This window comes from Enhydra lutris, unplaced genomic scaffold (genome assembly GCF_002288905.1).
Source record: "Enhydra lutris kenyoni isolate GAN:26980312 unplaced genomic scaffold, ASM228890v2 scaffoldscaffold6, whole genome shotgun sequence".
NCBI classification, from domain to species: domain Eukaryota; kingdom Metazoa; phylum Chordata; class Mammalia; order Carnivora; family Mustelidae; genus Enhydra; species Enhydra lutris.
The window spans coordinates 7,947,262-7,966,295 of record NW_019154090.1 but is presented as its reverse complement, the minus strand read 5'-3'; the positions used below and the strand labels follow the sequence as shown (position 1 = coordinate 7,966,295).

The 19,034-nt window shown below is 44.6% G+C and overlaps 1 protein-coding gene across 1 annotated transcript in view; it reads right to left on the bottom strand.

The window, feature by feature from the left end:
* Positions 1–19,034, bottom strand: part of LOC111141837 (breast carcinoma amplified sequence 1) — a 91,546-nt gene that overhangs the window by 56,742 nt on the left and 15,770 nt on the right. The window contains exon 4 of the mRNA XM_022494673.1: positions 1,929–2,500. Coding sequence (XP_022350381.1) covers positions 1,929–2,500 — 572 coding nt within the window. The remainder of the gene's footprint in view (positions 1–1,928; positions 2,501–19,034) is intronic.

Here is a 19,034-nt window from a genome sequence, read left to right as displayed (position 1 = left end):
GACCAATAATAGAACTCAGGAGTTTCTGCTCAGAGTCAAGCAGTAAATCGTTTCTCACATATTCATGAATATTGATGACTAGTTTCTAGCCCCAAGACAAGTAACTTTCCAGGTCCAGGTCTATACGTTTGCTGGAAGGTTCCCTGAGCCAGCGAAGCCAATTCTCTTTGTATCTGCAGCACTCAGCCTCCCCACGGAGAGCACTTGGCACCTCGCACAAGAATCTCAGGGGTTTTGTACCTCTTCTCTGGTAGGACCACAAAGTCCCTGAGGACAAGGGCTCTGTCATGGCCATCCCTTTAGCCTTGTCTCACCTGTAGCTGGCAGGGTCACACTCAGTAAGACGTGATGCCCAGATGCGTTTGAAGACCTACTTTGAATTATGCAGAAAGCTCTTCAGTTGGCCCTCAGCTGGAGCATTCGGGGAAGCGGCCATTTGAAGGATAGTTTTTTAAACTTTTGAAAGAGAATCTGAAAATCAGTTCTTGGCATAGAAATTCACAGAAGCAGCAAGAATGCTGATAGTAAGAACCTGAACACACACGCCTGACTGTCTTTCCCCAGTTGTAACTGTCCAGAATGTTGAACTATTTCCTAACATTTAAAATATAATTCTCGGGGCACCTGGATGGCTCAGTGGGTTAAGCCTCTGCCTTCGGCTCAGGTCATGATCTCAAGGTCCTGGAATTGAGCCCCACATCGGGCTCTCTGCTCAGTAGGGAGCCTGCTTCCCCCTCTCTCTCTGCCTGCCTCTCTGTCTACTTGTGATCTCTGTCAAATAAACAAATAAATCTTTAAAAAAATAAAATTAAATATAATTCTCGACACCCTCCTGGGTACATTAAAACCACAGACTAACATGAGAATCGCTTTCATTAAGGAGGATGTTATATGTAGTGTTTAGTACAGAGCCCGGTATACTGTAAGTGCTCAATAAAAGACACCCAGTGCTATTAGCAACAGGGCAGTGCAATTAGTTGTTATTTAGACAAATAAATTAGCAGCCATGATATAGAACCCCGTAATGAAAAACTGAGCCCAACTAATTTTTTCCTGCTTCTAACCTTACTGCTGACTGCATTCCCAAATTTTGGAAAAATACTGTTATTTAAAAGCCCAATGACTAAAAAAACCAAGTACCTTAAAATACAGTATAACAACTTTTATTTCCTTTTTCATTCAAGGAGTTCCTTTCTCAGCCCACATACAAACAAACTCTCTCAAGATAAAAAGCCAACACTCTTTTTTAAGATCAAAAGAACCTGCCTTTCTTTGTGCAGGGGGGGAAAAGAAAGGAGCTGATTCCGGACACCTCCTTAAAAAAAAAAATCTAGTTTTTACAAAGATATGACTCCAGCTTGCTGGAAAATAATTAGTACATAAAAGAGCCTGCCCAGAGCTATAAAAGCTCTTTATTTAAACCCACACTTTGGTGCAAAAGATAGTTAAAGATCAATCCAGGCTATTAAAAAGAAGAAATGAAATGTATTCCAACAAAAGCCTATAAACACACGGAATGGGGAACAACCTACTGAGACCAGGCAGGGTAGTGAAGTCTTTCAGGTACCATTTTTATTCTTCTAATGCCTTTCCCTGCAGACTCCATTGATCATAAACGTAATCTGTCTTCCTCTACCTTTGATAAATGGAAGGACGAATTCATCTGTATGTAACTCACCTCCTCTCTTCTTTTACATAAAACAGATGTCACAGCTGTTACTGCTCTGCAAACAGATGTTTCCACCCACAGAAACATGGGGGACACTCCACCACAATGTGCTATTTGTTCTAGAGGGGTCGACGGCTTGAGACCTTGTCGGGGCCGCTTGGTGACTGTAGAGCGATGGAGGTGCCTTTGTCTCAGCCCCTTAGAGCCCCCCTCCCAGAGCTGGTGTTCACAAAACGGATCGCCCCTGTCCAGCACTTACCGTCTCTGCAGGGACATCATCAGATGGCCTGGACAATCCGGAAACCTCTTGGGCTTGGTCTTGACACTCTGCACCCTTGGCTTCCTGGTGGCTGTCGGCTGGTGCCTTTTCCCGTCCCTTGTCCAGTTTGAAGAGTTTGTCCAAGAAGCTGGAGTCCCTAGGCTTGGAGGGGGCCGCTCCTCCCGACTCAGGTGGGGCAGGCGCCGGTCCCCCAGCGGCAGAGAAGCCTCCGTCCCCGGCCGGGCTCTGGCCTGGGGTTTTATGTGGGTCGTGCCCCAGTGCAGCTGCCACCGGAAGTGCCACGCTCTCACTTGGTTCTTTGTTTCCTGGAGCGTTACTGGAGCTGACATCAAGCTTCACTGATCCAGTGGATGAATCCGTGGCTTGGTCTCCAGTACGTCCTGGTACAGGCCGCGAGAGTGTCAAGAAAAAACGAGATTTAGCAGCTGGTGCCTCGAGTTTGGCCTCTTTCCCAAGATTCTTTCCGTTGGCATCTGCAACAGCGCTGATCTCCATTGTCTTGGGGGAAGAAGTGGCCACATTATCCTCCTTGACACTTATTCCCAAGTCGACTGTGAACACAAACATAAACAACGGTTATTCAACCCGGCGAGGAAATGCCAGGATGGATAATGGACTCCAGACGTTTGATACACAGAGGCCATGATGAAGCGGGGGCTCTGCGGCTGTCCGCTCACTCTGCGAAGCAGAACTGGGTTATCTAGAACTCTGACCCTGCTCTTCTTGCGAGAGAGGAACTGGGGCGGGGGGTTAGCGAGGAGGAGAGCCGGTTGGCGGAAGTCACACCCCAGGCACCGTACTAGTGACACTCGTGTTACTTCTCCGGTGGCAGGTTTGGAGGAATCTCCCGAGAAGTAAATCGTCATGATTTCACTGCGGAGGCAGCGTGGACTCTGGAGCTAGAACAAGGCTTCTCCACCTTGGGACTATGGACGTTTGGGGCAGGATCATTCTTTGCTGTGCCTCAGCCCCTAGATTAGCTGCGTCCCTGGCCTCAGCCCAGTAGATGTCAGTGCCCACCCATGCCCCCACATTGTGACAATCCAAAATGCCTCCAGACACTGCCCTATGTCCCCTGGGGTGGCAGGGGAGGGGGGAAAAATCACTCACATGAGAGAACCACTGAGCTAAATTGTCTCTTTGAATCTGAGTTACTTAACAGTCTTGTGCCTCAAGTTTCTGGCAAAGTGAGGCAAATGGTAGAACTTACCTCCTAATTTTGTGATGCAGATTCCATGAGTTAAGGTCAGCTGTTATCATGACCCACAAGTGACAAAAGTGGCTGCCACAGGGCTTGGTCCCGGTCTGCACAGCTGCTGGGTGAGCTGCTAAGTCGCAGAGTCTGGTTTTGGACAGATACCTGACCCCGACCTTTGTGCTCTGCCTTACCATCTGGCCTATGTTAGCCTAGATTTTGGGGATGGTGAGGGGAGATCCCATGTTGAAGGCTGGAAGGGAAAGCAAGCGTCCACACAGGACAGCAAATTAGACCTCAGGGGGGCATGGAGTCAGAAGCGTAGAGTAGGGTCCAGAGCTGCGTGAGGACGTGGGCTCCTCCTCCTCCGGGGAGGGGCCGGCTTCCAGCATCCCGCTGTTTCTGCTTGGACCTCTGCCTGGGTCTCATTGAACTGCTTTTCTTTCCCAGGTGCCTTTTATAAAGCAGGGCGATATTCAGGAAAAAAGGAGAGACCACGAATTTTGGAATGAAAGTTAAAGATCAAGATTCTCTGCTGATAAACTATGTGACCTTGGTCAAGTCACCAAAAATCTTTGAACCTCCTTGTACGGAAGATGGGAATTGACAGATAGCGTGATTATCTTTAAGGATTCTCCCACAGCGTTGCCAGCTTTGTGTTTTGCTTTATACAGCTGTAGCCAGGCGCTTTTATTTTTTATTTTTTTTAAAAGATTTTATTTATTTGTGTGTGAGAGAGAGGGAGCAGAGAGAGCGAGCCCAAGAGGTGGGGAGGGGCAGAGGGAGAGGGAGAAGTAGACTCCCTGCTGAGCAGAGAGCCAGACATGGGATTTGATTCGGGATCATGGCTTCACCGACTGAGTTGCCCCATAGTCAGTTACTTTTAAAATACGTTTACAGGAAGACAGAGAAACTGACAAAAAGAGAAAGGGGGAGAATCTTTTGGTCTGCTCATATAGCTCAATAATACGTGTGAAACACACATACACACACACACTTTTATTAGCAGTTGTTTTTGCCAAACTCTGGTAACTCGCAGTGTCTAGAGTCAGGAACAAACAAAAAGGAGAGACAGGAAAGGGAGAGCTGGACCCCTGTCCGGTGGTCATCACTGAGGAGCACAGAAGGGACAGTCCACAGGCCAGTGACAAGCACTAGGGGTTCTTTACAATCTCAGATCCCAAGGAAGTCACCCCGTAGGAGCATCGGGTATGCCCACCAGCTCTTCCTCTCCCTTTCCCCATGCTCCAGAATTCATAATCGTGGTAAACCTTGTACTCAGGGAGAGAAGGCGGGAGGGAGAGCGGGAATAAGGGAGTTAGACGGATGTGTCAGGTGCCAAGTAAGCCAGTAGGCAGCTGAAGCATCACAGTGAATATAAATGAATCGTGGGGACAGTCCATGCCAGGAGAAGAGGAAACAGTTGACAAAAAGGCAGAGACTGAGATTCGAAACAAGGAAGAGCTTTTCAAAATGCCAAGAGCATCCACCAATCTCTTTCTCCTTTTCCTCCCTTCCTTACTCTCCAGCCAGGAACCGAAAGAGCTAGTGGTAAGAGCGTTACACTCAGAGAGAAAGTCTTTGGGGGGAAAAAAAAATCTTCCCAAGGACAGACTTTTAAAATCAAGGTTAAAATTGGCTCCTATCATTATAGTAGTTTCAGGTGTACAACGTAGTAATCATTCAATACTGGTATACACTATGAAGTGACCGCCACAGGAAGTCTGGTTACCATATGTCACCCCTTCACCCTGCTGAACCCCCTCCCAGCCCTCTTGACTCCTCTGATAACCACCACTCTGCTCTCTGTACCTCTAAGTCTTGTTTTGTTTGTTCATTTGTTTTGCTTTTTACATTCCACATACAGTGAAATCACATGGCATTTGTCTCTCTCTTGACTTATTTCACCTAACACAGTATCTTCAAGGTCCATCCACATTTTTGCAAATGGCAAGATTTTCTTCTTTTTTATGGCCAAGTAGTATTCCAATATATCTCTATCTATCTATCCACACACATACATACACACATATATATATAGTCTTCCCCTTTCCCCTTCAGATTTTCACCAACACTTTTTATTTCCTGTTGGGTTTTTGTTTTTTTTTTTATTAGTCATTCTGACAGATGCGAGGTGATATCCTAGGGTGGTTTGTATTTGAATTTCCCTAATAATTAGTAATGCTGAACAACTTTTCATGTGCCTGTTGGCCATCTGTATATCTTCCTTGGAAAATGTCTATATATTTAGATTCTCTGTCCATTTTTAAATCAGATTTTTGTTGTTGTTGTTGCTATCGAGTTGGGTTCTTCATACCTTTTGGATATTAATCCCTTATTGGATAAATGATTTATAAATACTTTCTTCTATTCAGTGGGTTGCTTTTTCATTGTGCTGATGGTTTCCTTTGCTGTGCAGAAGCTTTTTAGTTTGATGTAGTCTCTAAACGAACTTTTTTTTTTTTTAAGATTTTATTTCTTTATTTGACAGAGATCACAAGCAGGCAAAGAGGCAGGCAAAGAGAGAAGGGGAAGCAGGCTCCCCGCTGAGCAGAGAGCCCAATGCGGGCTTGATTCCCGGACCCTGGGATCATGATCTGAGCCAAAGGCAGAGGCCTCAACCCACTGAGCCACCCAGGTGCCCCAGACTTTTTTTTTTAAGGGCCCAATATATTATTTGAATAAAGGATAAATTCTTTTCATCCAGGTATCTAGACTAGCCCTCAAATGCATTTAGAAATTACAGCAGATGCAAACTTTACCTTTTGATATTAGAGAATGGAGAAAGTATTTCTAATAACTTGTACGAACTAGGACTTTCTAGATGGGACATTCCATAATAATGAAGGTCTGTCCTCCAAACTTGGGTGAGTGCATACTCAAGTCCAACACCCAGAGATTCTATTTCCTTTGCTAAAATGCTTACCTCCTACGTGGGCACATGATCTAGGCTAGACTAATTCTGTGGCTTTTGCTGAACCCATTAGAACAGAGTTACACTCTTTATGTTTGGGCTGGCAAATCAGTGGGAGTGCATCTGTAAGTGGTGGACTTGGCCGTCACATTCACAGTGCGTGCCCGAGAACAAACTCAGATGAAAGCAGAGCCAAAAGATTGAGGGAGCAAATAGCCAGTGATAGAATTTAAATGCCTGGATCCAGCTATGCCTGAAGCTGACATTTACCATTATATGGCCAACAGATTTTTTTTTTTTTCATTTTTGCCAGTTTAAATTAAGTACATACTCAGTGATTTGGAGAGAATTTTATGGAATTGGCCAGTATCCATTTCACTTGTCAAGTAATAGCAAACAATCCTCTTCCTGGGAAGCTGTCTCCAGGCTCTTCAAGTCTGTCTAGGAGGAAGTCAGTATGGGAGGAAGGAGGGTAAAGAGAATGAAACAGGAGGAAGTAAGTTAGTAGAAGCTAGATAGAAAAGCCACCAATGCTTTGCCTTCACAATAAAAGTGAAAGGAAAATATCCACTTCAGGAAACAGATTACAACTTTTGAGACCTTCAACAAACATTAGAAATGAGATACGTCCTAAAACATCGACTTAAATGGACACGCATGCATACATGCACGCACATGCACACACATACTCACACACACCCGATCTGTGAATGAATAGGAAGAAAACCCATTGGAGTTACAAGTTTTATAATCTTGCAAAGATGAATATTGTATACATGCCTTCCTCACGTTATTACAGAAAGAATTTAAAAGTTCCTTCAGGATGATGGGAACCAAGCTTTCAGTTACTATGAACAATCTTGAGAGAAGTTCATCTTGAATCTGGTTGCAATAAAAAGCTTTCTCATAAAGCAGACACACAGACGATATACCAAAGAGATTTTACTTTCCATGAAAAAAAATGTGTAAGAGTTTAAGGGAGATAAAAAGGAATCAAGTGAGAATGCAAACGACAGCTCCCAAATATGTGAGAGCGTTGAAAATTTTGATCTTCTTAGTGCAGAAAATCTATTTTGTATTATGTGTGTGGCTTTTTAAGAGAAAGTCATCACAGGCAGACCTGTGATTGAGAACTTATCTCCAGCGGCATTTTGGTGTCATTTTTAGAACCTCGGTTTGACTCTCGAATATGAAATACAGATGGTCCTTGACTTACAGTGCTGGGACTTGTGTTTTTTGGCCTTACAAAGTGCAAAAGTGATACTCATTCAGCAGAAACTGTATGAGGAATTCCGAATTTGGATCTTTTTCTGGGCCAGCGATATGCGGGGCGACCCCCTCTAGTGATGCTGGGTCTTGACAGCTCCCAGCAGGGTCAACAATAGGTGCGCTGACAACCATCTGTATCCTTACAGCCATTCTGTCTCTCCCTTTCAGTGCAACATGCAGTATATTTCATGAACCTGCCATAGTCAACACTTTATTACCAAATGGGCTTTGTGTTACATGATGTTGCCCAACCGTAGGCTAGTGGAAGTGCTCTAGGCATGTTTAAGGTAGGCTAGGTTTCGTAGGTTATAGTAAATTTATTTGTATTTTTGTATATTTTATATATTTATATATTTTATTTATATAGTAAATATATGTATATGTATATATGTATAGTAAATATATTTTCTTCTTTTTTTTTAAGATTTTATTTATTTGAGAGAGAGAGAGAGAGAAAGCATGAGTGGGAGGGGGACAGGGGCAGAGGGAGAGGAAGAGGGAGAGGGAGAAGCAGACTTCCTGCTGAGCAGGGATCCTGACATGGGACTCAATCCCAGGACTCTGGGACCATGACCTGAGCTGAAGGCAGACACTGAACCTACTGAGCCACCCAGGTGCCCATAAATCCACTTCCAACATACAATGGACTTATCAGGAAGTAACCCCATCCCAAGTAGAGGAAGATCTGTCTGGGATCTGGCTGAATTATTTTGTATCTCTATGCCTCAATTTTCTTATAAAATGGGCAAGAAAATAACAATGCCTTCTTCAAAGGATCATTATGAGGATCAAATGAAATGTTTCCTACAAGGTGCTTACTGCTTGTGGGTATGTGGTGAGTTCTTGAGAAAAATTAGTGGGGCTTTTTTTCATTCTATCAATATATTATTACTATAATTACTATTTTATATCTCTAAACATAAGTCACAAGGAAAAAAATATTCTGATGGTTTAACCTATACATTTGAGTGCTCCGGAAAGACTTTTAAAAATAGTAATGATATGAATTAATTTATCTTCAAAAATCTAAGAATCTGGGCCAGAGAAGATTCAGGAATGTTTCCTACTCTCTAAGTATCAGGTATTCTCAGTCAGAGCAAGCTGCTTCCTCAGAGTTCTACTGTATATTTTAAACACACACACACAAAGTCTCTATTACAATATTTAGAAATTTTGAGGAAGGATTATCCTTTGGTTGTTGTGTTTTTTTTCCCATGTGGCAAAGTTCAAATTTTCACTTAGTACAACTGTTCATTCACTGAATGTTTCCCACGTGCCAGGCATTACTGTAAATGCTGTCTGTAACAAGAAGCATTTTATTTATATATTACAGCAAATGTATACACTGGGTACTATCACCACTCCCATTTTACAGGTGGGAAAATTGAGGCTCTGAGCAGGAAAGTCACCTTTCAGACATCATCCTGCTCTTAAGTGGTGAAGTCAGGACTGGAACCCATGTTTGCCCGATTCCAAAGCTCAAACCCTTCACATTTTGTCATTGAAGCAAGAACAGAAGAGAGGGAGAGAACAAAGCAGACAAAGTTTGGTTAACGGAGTTAGTGGATCTTCAAGAAACTATGCACAAGAGAAAAAAGAAGAAAAAAAACGTGTTTTCTCACATCTGGGAGCAACTGGTGTGTGATTTTGTTTTGTTTTAAATAAGAGTTAGATCATGTCATTCATCTGCATAAAACTATCCAAAGATGGCTTCACTCCAATTAAAATGAAGCCAGAACTCTACCATGCCCAACATGGTAGAGCCTGAGCTCAGCCCAGGTTCTTCCTCTTAATACACCAACCTCATTCCCACCTGAAGCTCTCTGTACTAGCTGTTCTTTCCACCTGGGAATTCCTCCCCTCCAATCTTTCCATGGCTAGCTTGTTGTCATTCAAGCCTCAGGTCAGGACTTCCCTGACCACCCTTTCTAAAGTCACCCTCCCACTCACCCCCATTTCTTCTTTGGGTTCAGCAGTGCCTTCCCTGGTCTCTGAAATTGTCTCATTAATTCATTTTGCTTCTCCTCCATTAGAAAGTAAGCCCAAGTATACCGACACCTGGTCTGTCTTGATGACAGCTGTGTCCCTAGGGCCTCCAATGGTGCTTGGCACATAACAGGATTAAGTCAGGGAAAAGTAAGGCAGAAGTCCAGAGTCTGGGGCATAGCAAGTGCCCAGGGACCCTGACTATAATAATGGTGAGAGTAGCAACCCTTGTAGTAACTGGTGATGGCAGAGGCGGTGTTCTTTCTTCTAACAGTCCATTATCCAAATCCTCCTAGTTCTTAGGGTTAAAGAGAGAAGCAGAGGCCACGATCATAATTTCATTTACAAAGGAAGTGTCTGCTTATAAAAGTTATTTCCCACTCATACATCCCTTCCTGTGCCACTCCGGCCTGTGTGTCAATATCCCAACCCATCCGGAGAAAGGACAAGTAGGCCGGAAATGTAATGCACATAATTTGCAAAGGGAATTGCAAACCTTGCAGAAGACACAGGAGTTTGCTGAGTCATGGAAAGTACTGCTCAGATCACACACGTGGCTCTTGTCGAGTGAGAATCTGGCAGAGTTCAAAGAGTTCACAGAAGAAGACAGGAAGGTAGAAGGGAAACTAGGTGATGACCCACTAAGCTCTTCAAAAGAGAATTATATTTGAATATCAAAGGATTATAGTAGGCCCTTGGGAAAACTGATGAAGACCTCAAAAAGTTTTACAAAAAAGACCCTTCTGAGGTCCTGCTGCAGGAGTCAAATGACACATCAAACAACTGTGGCTTTCTGTGTTGTGCAAATGCATTTGTTGTTTCTAGGTCTTGAAACAAGGATTCATGTAGCAGATACTTAGAGCATGGAGGAAGATGTTAGATTTGGAAATTTCACAGATTGATCAGATTACATGCTTTTCATCTCAATATGAAATAGCCATGATGTCTTGGCCAAGAAATTCCAGCATAAATAAAAGAAAGGGGCATCTTAGAGCTGAAAGTTCTTGACTATCAGCTTGATACAACACGTGTGCGCATCTAGCAATGGAAATGCTGGGTTTTAATGTTGGGTTCCAACATCATGTGGCCAAAAGGTAATTGTTCACCCTGTGCTCTCTCAAAAGTCAACAGCGATTTGCTAGTCACTGTGGGGTGAGACTACATTAGTGGACCTCACCATTCCCACTCTCCTTTCCGCTCACAGATTTCCCGTCATTCATGTGCTGCAGAAGTCTGGAACGTACAAAGAGAATTCAAGCACTAAGCCACCATTGCTCCAATGGGAGCCAATATTGTCACTCAAAGACACATTCAATGTTCGATTTTTTTTCTCAACTTGATTATAATACACATTTAACATCTGTTTACTACCCCCAAACAATTATCTCTTAATTCTTTTCTTTTTCTGTATGGATCTTCCACCCTCATGGCAAGATAACTAGCATCTGTGACCCCGCATGGCTTGTCAAGCTTGGTTCACGTTCATATAGATACATACGAGCATCCCAGACACAGGTACACAAGGGTTGTGTTTGTGCTTCTTGGTTTTTACAAAAATTGGATCAGATTAGATATAGTTTTTTTTAATTGCTTTTATCTATCATTGTTACGGATCGAATGTTCATGACCCTACGAAGTTCATAACTACAAATCCTAACCCCTAGGCTGGTGGTATTAGGAGGTGGGGCCTTTGGGAGATTAGGACATGAGGGTGGAACCCTCATGAATGGAATTAGTGCCCTTATAAAAGAGGCTCCAGAGAGCTCCCTTACTCCTTCCACTGCTTGAGGACTCAGTGTAAAGGTGGCCATCTATGAACCAGGAAGAAGTTTTACTAGACAACAAATCTGCCCCAGTCTCTGGTATTTTTGTTAAAGCCACCTGAATGAACTGGCAATCACAGTTATTCCTCTCAGTCAATATGTCTGAATCTATCTTTTTTTTTTTTTTTAAGTAGTCTCCATGCTCTGCATGGAGCCCAAAGTGGGGCTTGAACTCACGACCCTAAGATCAAGACCTGAGCTGAGATCAGATGCTTAACTAGCTGAGCCACCCAGGTACCCCATCTTATTTTTTTAAATAACTGCATAATATTCCTTAGTATGCATATACCAAAAGATATTTAAGCCATTGCCTTAATCAACGACCATTCTGGTAGTTCCCAAGTAATTGTTTCCTTTTCTATTACAAACAATGCTGAGATAAACTTCTGTGTTCAAAAATCCTAAACTAGTGCTTTTTTTTCTATGAAACAGAGGCACAGATGTGCAGCTGCTACACCCAAATCAATGTGCATTTAATTTCTAAAAAGAGACACTGCCAGATTTCTTTCCTAGAAAGGGCAATAGTGATGCACATTTCCAGCAGCAGTGTGATAGTGTGGCTTTCTCCCACCCCCAAGGGTGGCGGGGATGGGAAACAGCAAGAACATTGATCAGATACACAACATGAAAGACATCTTAAGTGGTAAAAACATACCAGGGGAGGTCACGTCTTATTCTGTCCGTGCCCTCTAAGGACAAGAACACCAAGGATAAGCCTTGGACATGGAGAGTAGGGTAGGTGGAATTTGTGCTCCATAGAACACTACTGGAGAGTGACAATTATTAGTTTGGGACTCCGGGGACTAGGAGTAGCCAGCCAGAAAGCACTATGAGACAAGAGGCTCAGGGGAGACGGACGGGGAAAAGCAGCCAAATCAAGAAGACATGATATCCTCCAGAGTTGACACATGAATGATCAGTGAGGACACAGAAAGATGCTCAACCTCAAGGGCCATTAGGAAAAGGCAACCAAAACCACTACACGGCACCGCTTCACACCCAGCAGGATGGCCATGATGAGAAAGACCAACCATCAGCAGTGTTGGCGAGGATGCGGACCTAACAGAACCCTCCTGTGTTGGGGGGTGGCGGGAAGGCAACAGGGCAGAGATGTCTGGAAAGCAGTTTAGCAGCTCCTCCTGCTGGATGACCCAGTAATTCCAGCCCTGGATACGCAGCCGAGAGAATGAAAACGCATGCCCAGGTGAGGACCTGTACACAAATGTTCACAGCAGCACTATTCACGAGAGCTGAAGGACTGGAAGCAGCCCAAACGTCCAGCAGTCAACGGAGGAATGGATAGCCAAGACCTGGCCTATCCAGGCGGTGGAGCTGTATTCAGCCACAGGAAAAAATAAAGCATGGCGACACGCTGTGACATGGGTGAACTTGAAAACAAGGCGCTGAGAGAATCCGGGTATAAAATACCATACATTGCAGGATTCTAATTACATGACATATCCAGAAGGGGCGGACGTCTCTCTGTAGTGACAGACAGCAGATTAGTGGTCGCCAGGGGCTGGGGGTAGGGGCTGCAGGGAATGACTGAGCCTGCCCCCCGAGTCTCGGGTTGGGTGATGAAAACATTCTGGGGATAGTGGGGATGTGGTTTGTACTACCTCGTGAATATACTCAAAAGAACTGAACTGCATACTTTAAAAGGATGAATTTTGTGGTAGGAGAGTTAGATGTGATTTTGGAAAAGGAAGACATTGTATAAACATCCAATGGGGGGAATGGGGTGGGGAAAGGAACACCAAAGGTGAGCACGCAGTTAAGAGGAAAGGCACACAGCTGGCTTTTAAGCATATGGAAGGATGCTCAACATCATGAACAGTTAAATATGGCCAAAATTAGGAGAGCTAGCTTTCCATCTATCAAACTGGTGAAAAGGGAGATATTTAGTAACCTAGCAGGGAGGGAATAGAAGAACAGCCCCCATATATCATTGGTGGCAGTGTATTTTGGCAATCTCTGGGGAGAGGAATTTAGTGATATATACCAAAATTTAAAAGTTCACAAGCCCTGTGAACTCTAATTTCTAATCATAGAATATTATCCTATAAATATAATTGCACCGAGTCAGAAAGACACAGAACAGATACACGCTATTTGCTGGGCCACTGTACCCCTGAGAAAAGACTAGAAGCTTATCGATAGGGGCCTGGTTAAATAAATTATCACATGCCCATCCAGTGAAACCCTCCACACGTTATCATTCTCCAAATCACCTAGTAAGGGAAAAAAGCCAGGTCCAACTGTGTGTATAGAATGTTCCCATTCGTTTTAAAAACGTGGTGCTGAGAAGCAGAGCAGCAGGTTTTAACATGTGCCCAGGTAGAACACGTCTGGCCTAAGAAAGGGTAAAGAATACTTGCCTCTAAGGAAGGAAATGGGAAGCACTCAGGGTGGGGATGTTTTTCCTGTCTTAAACCTTATTATGCGTACTGTTGGGAATGTTTAAATGGATAGGTACTAAGGCCCGCACCTTCCCATGTCACTTAAACATGTACAAATAATGAAAAGAAAAAAATAGCTGGAAAGGAGAGGTCTAGAATGGGATTTAAGGCGGACCGAAGGAACAGTTGGCCTATTTCCGCTTAGCCTGGCGCAGGCCGGGCAGTGACAGTGGGGACTGTCACTAATGAGCCGGTGCCTGTGATGGAGGCTTCACCAAGCCGAGTGGGCGCTGCGTCCTGGAGTGAGGGCATGACCCAGGGGGCGTCTCCATATTCCACAATCTGACCCTCTGCTCAGCAAACTTGGACCCCCCCCCAACTTTTTAAGTCACCTGGAGTTGATGTATCCCTCAGAGGTCATTTTAAAAAGAGATCATGAATGAAGCATATAGGCGACTTCAAAAGGGGACACAACTATTGGGGCTCTCTTACCACGAGGTCCCTCCCTGGTGACAACATATACCGGAGTGCATTGTCAAGGGCAAGAGGCCTGGTGGGTCCAGAAACCAAGCAAGCAAACCGTTAAGACTTAATTAGCTAAAGGATCTAAATGTTTACTTTCTTCAAGCTGGGATCACCTAAAGGTGATGATGACTTTTTTTTTTTAACGTTATTTTTGTTGAGAGATGAAAAGTAGGGAGAACAATTTTACATTATCAGGGTGGTCAACTATGAGATCTGCTGAAAGGGCCGGCATGGTGTTCGTCCAGCACAATGTTTAGGGGTTGTTTTGTTTTGTTTTCTTTTGTTTTGAATAGGGAAATGTCATCTGAAAATTCTCAAGTGGGGCTTTCACTGAAATAGCTGATTATCCGCTCGGGGCTTTTGGCAGGGCCTCTGGGCTCAGAGCTGAGAACTGGTTCTACATCGCAGCTTTTGTGCCTATGAATGGAGCCGGACTCGGCTTGAGTTTCCAGTCCTCTCGTTCTCAGAAACACGTGGCCTCTGAGGTCTTCTCTGCACAGAGCACATCTCACCCACTGATCTGCTGTTTTAATTGTTAAACTCCCAGAAATGTTTAGGGCAGCTTACCATTTCCTTGGTCTCCCTGATTTATTATTATTATTATTATTATTTTATTTTGGGGCAGGGCAAGTGTTGGCAAATTCCTCCCAGTGTGGTAAAAGGATATGAAGAGAAAGTCTTTTGAAAAGTCTGCTGTAGGGGTGCCTGGGTGGCTCAGAGGATTAAAGCTTCTGCTTTTGGCTTAGGTCATGATCCCAGGGTGCTGGGATTGAGCCCCACATTGGGCTCTCTGCTCCTCAGAGAGCCTGCTTCCTCCTCTCTCTCCGTGCCTGCCTCTCTTGCCTACTTGTAATCTCTGTTTGTCAAATAAATAAATAAAATCTTAAAAAAAAAAAAAAAGAAAGAAAAAGAAAAGTCTGCTGTAGGATTAGAACTGTGATGGAAGCCAGTTATGGTGTTTCATGATCTGGTTAAAATGCACCCTGGGGAAGAGAAATGAAATAATGTACAGCTGCCCCATGACCATCCTGTTTCTCATTTTGCTGTTTGTCACGCTTTCCCTGGGTCTCTCTTGGGCTCTCCTGGCCTCCCTCAGAGAGGGACAAGTTAATATCGCTCATGCTCCTGAAACCATGTCGGATGTCTGCACGTGCTGAGCAGAATATGGCGTCCGGGCTTCTTCTCAGTCCAGAAAGGTAAAGAACAAGTTGTGTTTTACTCAACAGAAGCTGCTGGAAATCCGACTGTATGTATCCTAGAACATAATGCTGTGTCCAGGGTGTCAGCCAGGGTAGGGACAAAAAAGTCTTGGAAGAATTTAAAACAGAAATACCAATGTTTTATTTTTGAAAAAAAAAAAAAATGTGAATAAAGAATTTTCTATGTGAGTGCCCTCCCAGTGGTTCCCAACCATGGCTGAACATGAGTAGCTTTCAAGTAGCCCAGGGAAACTTGAAAAAAGATTTCTGCCTGGGTCTTACCCACTAGAGCTTCTGATTTACTGATTCTAAGATTCTAAGTGGGGTCTGGTAATGGGATTAAAAAAAAAAAAAAGTCCTCCCAGTGATTCTAATGTGGATTAAAAATTAGGCACCACCCCTATTTCCAGGAACAGACATTGTTGTAATGGCCATCTTTTATCGTTTCAGGCACCAAGTGAAGGGATTTGCAAGCGTGATCTTGTTTTCTCTTCATAACACCATGAGGTGGGGAAGTGAAGTCTCTTGCTTAAGCTCTCGCAACTGTGAAGAGGTGAAGGGAGGCGGCAGATCTAAGCAGTTTACCCAGAAGCGCTCACTCTGGCCATACTTAGTAGAGCCCCCCCCGCCCCCCCGCGCCATCTGGAAGATACTATCTAAAATGCGAAGGATAAAAAGGTTGTGCAAGAGGTTCACTGCAATGTTGTTTGGAATGGAGAGAAAGAAAAACAGAAAAATGAATGCCCACCCTCTGAGTAATGGCTGAACGAAGGCTAACACATCCACACCTTAAGACAGTTTGTGGCTGTCCAGTAACAATAAATTAAACGCTGTACCTGTTGAGCTAGAGGGAAGTACACGCTTGTGTAGCCCAGGGGTCTGTCCTGGGCTGGACTGAATGGACATGTGGGGACTAGCTGGGCATTCCTCTCTTTCTTGTCACCTGGCTTCTTGGTGGGACCAGCCGGGCAGTCTCAGAGCACTCGCACTGACCCCGTGGTTAGCTTAGCCCAAAGCTAGTGCTGCAAGAGACAAAGGCAGAGCCTACAGGGCTCCTTAAGGCTTGGCCTTGGAATTCATGTGTCATCCTTCCCACTCTGTATCAGGGGTTATGGAGGTCAGCCGGGATTCCATGGGAATCCATGGGAAGACCACAATAGGGAAACACGGATTATTTGGGGAGCGGGGGAGGAAGGGATGTGCCCATCTGGAGACCGTCTACTATAATAGTGTAATAGGATAATTTTATCCAACAGAAATTCTCCCCTGGAGTTTTCGGTGAGAAAAACGGCACTAAGGATTAGACTTCTCAGGGCATACCTGCAAGGGGGCGGAGGGGCAAGGAGCGTGGGGTCACCCGGGGGTGCCAGTTTTCGGAAGTTGCGGCCATGCACTGAGAGGCGGGACCGTGCAATGCTGGGGAAGGAGAAAGGGAAGTGTCTGCGTGGATGCGGCATAGGAGCAGGGTTTCAGGTGCACAGCTGAGCCCAGAGAGCTGGTGGGGTGAGAGGACATATGGCAAGGCTATGGGACAAGAGGGAAAAGGAATGTTTGAAAGTGAGCTCGATCCCCTTGCCGCTTGTGAAAGGCCTGAGCTGTAAGTCTTCGAGACCGACGCTGAGCAGGCGCCGCGGATGGTCCCCCCAGCAGCCAATCCTCCCCAGCGCGCTGTTCTCCGCTTACTGAGGGGAGATGGGGGCGGTCCTAGCATCCCCTGCGCTGGTGTGGCCACGTGACCTAGTCCTGGCCAATGAGATGAAGAGGATGCCTGCTGGCACGCAGGGCCTTCTGGGAAAGAGCTCCCATTCTGTCCCAATCAAAGGGGGGAAGGGCGGAAAGTGGTGGCGCATGTTGGCCTTCCTCTTCCTGTTTTTGGATCGGTTCACATGGGGACGTGGTGATGTTGGGCCCACATTCTCACATCTCGGGTAGCTCTGATTTTTGGTACTGGGGCTCCCATTGCACTTCGCCCAAGCGTCACTATTGGCAAATGCTTCTGTTCTCGTTATGTCAGCGCATGGGCAGGGACAGGTGGCTCAAGTACGAATTTTCAGCCCCATAAAATGATTGCACTGATTTTATTTTTTTAAAGCAAAATTAGGCAATTCTTCTTTTTGGGAACAATTGACTGGGAACAGAAAGGGAAGCCATATATTTTATATATATATATATATATATATATATATATATACACACACATATATGTATATATATATACACACACACACATACACATATATACGTGTGTGTGTATATATATATGTATTTTTTTTTAGGATTTTATTTATTTATTTGACAGAGAGAGAGATCACAAGTAGGCAGAGAGGCAGGCAGGAGAGGGGGAAGCAGGCTCCCTGCCCAGCAGAGAGCCCTATGCGGGGCTCCATCCCAGGACCCTGGGACCATGACCTGAGCCGAAAGCAGAGGCTTTAACCCACTGAGCCACCCAGGCGCCCCTGAGCTGTTTATATTTTAGAAACTTTGTATCCAGGTGAAGCAGAGACAGTCTCCTGTTTCTGGAAAATGCTGTGTTCTGGTCGCCTGCGTTAGTCTCTGCCATCCAATAGCATTAAGGACTGAACAGTGGTTTTGTTTTTGTTTTTGTTTTTTTAGAGTGAGAACTAATGTCATAGATTTGATAGAAAGGAGTCAAAGAAGGAGAAAATGAGGCATTTTTATTTTTCCAAAGATCAGTGAGGTTCTAGGCATAAATAAACAAGTGGGAAAGTCTCAGATCGTCGGAGGACATGACAGGGAAAGCCAGAGATAAAGGACAGGCAGCTCATCAGGCTCTACATCTAGTTTGCTTGTCTCCTGTATTTCAACCCATTTACCCTGTGCCAGCCACTGTTCTGCACCTCCCACCAAAGCTAATATTATTATTACTCCCATTTTATAGATGACTCTCTGAGAACACAGATTCTTTGCCAAGGTTCCACAGCTGGTAGGTAGCAGAGCTGGGACCTCAGCCCAGGTCCGTTAGATTCCAAAGTATGAGTGCACTCACATGGTTTTCTATTGCTGTTAGAACAAATCGCCCCAATTGTGGTGACTCAGAATTACACAAATATATTATCCTACAGTTCTGAAGGTCAGACATCGAAAATGCATCAGCTTCTGGAAACTCTAGAGGAACATCTCTCCCTTGCTCTTTACAGCTTGGAGGGGACCCCTGCGTTCCTTGGCTCAGGGTCCCTTCCTTCCTGTCAAGGCCAGCATTGCAAAATCTTCTCATCTGTTTCTCCTTCTGTGATGTCTGCTTCTATCCCTCTCTTTTCCCCCAGGTTCCCCCTTAGAAGGTCCCTTGAGAGCACATTGGACCCACCCGGAGATAAAAACTATGCTAGAGATAATCCAGTGAACGTCAAACTGTAGTGACAGTCTTTATGAGCATCAACATTAAATCCAAGCCAGCACAAGTAACTTTCTCCATGTGTTTACCACCTGCCAGGCACTCTTCTAAGTATTCCACATGTATCAACTCATTTCAGCCTCATGATGATCTTAGAAGCTTGGTTCTACCAGGAATGAATATTGTTCCCATTTTGCAAATGAAAGGACAGAGGCCCAGAAATTTCCAGAAGCTCACAGGACAGAGCCATAGTTCGAGTCCCGCATCCTGGCTTTTTACCCTTCCTTCCTACTGCCATCCCTGCTTCTTAATAAGCCCTCCCAGGAAACGTTCCTGCAGGGTGATGAACTGTTGAATCGTCATAGGGAAAATATAGATAAAAAGAAGGAACACAGTCACCCAGAATCCCACTTATCTCTTTCT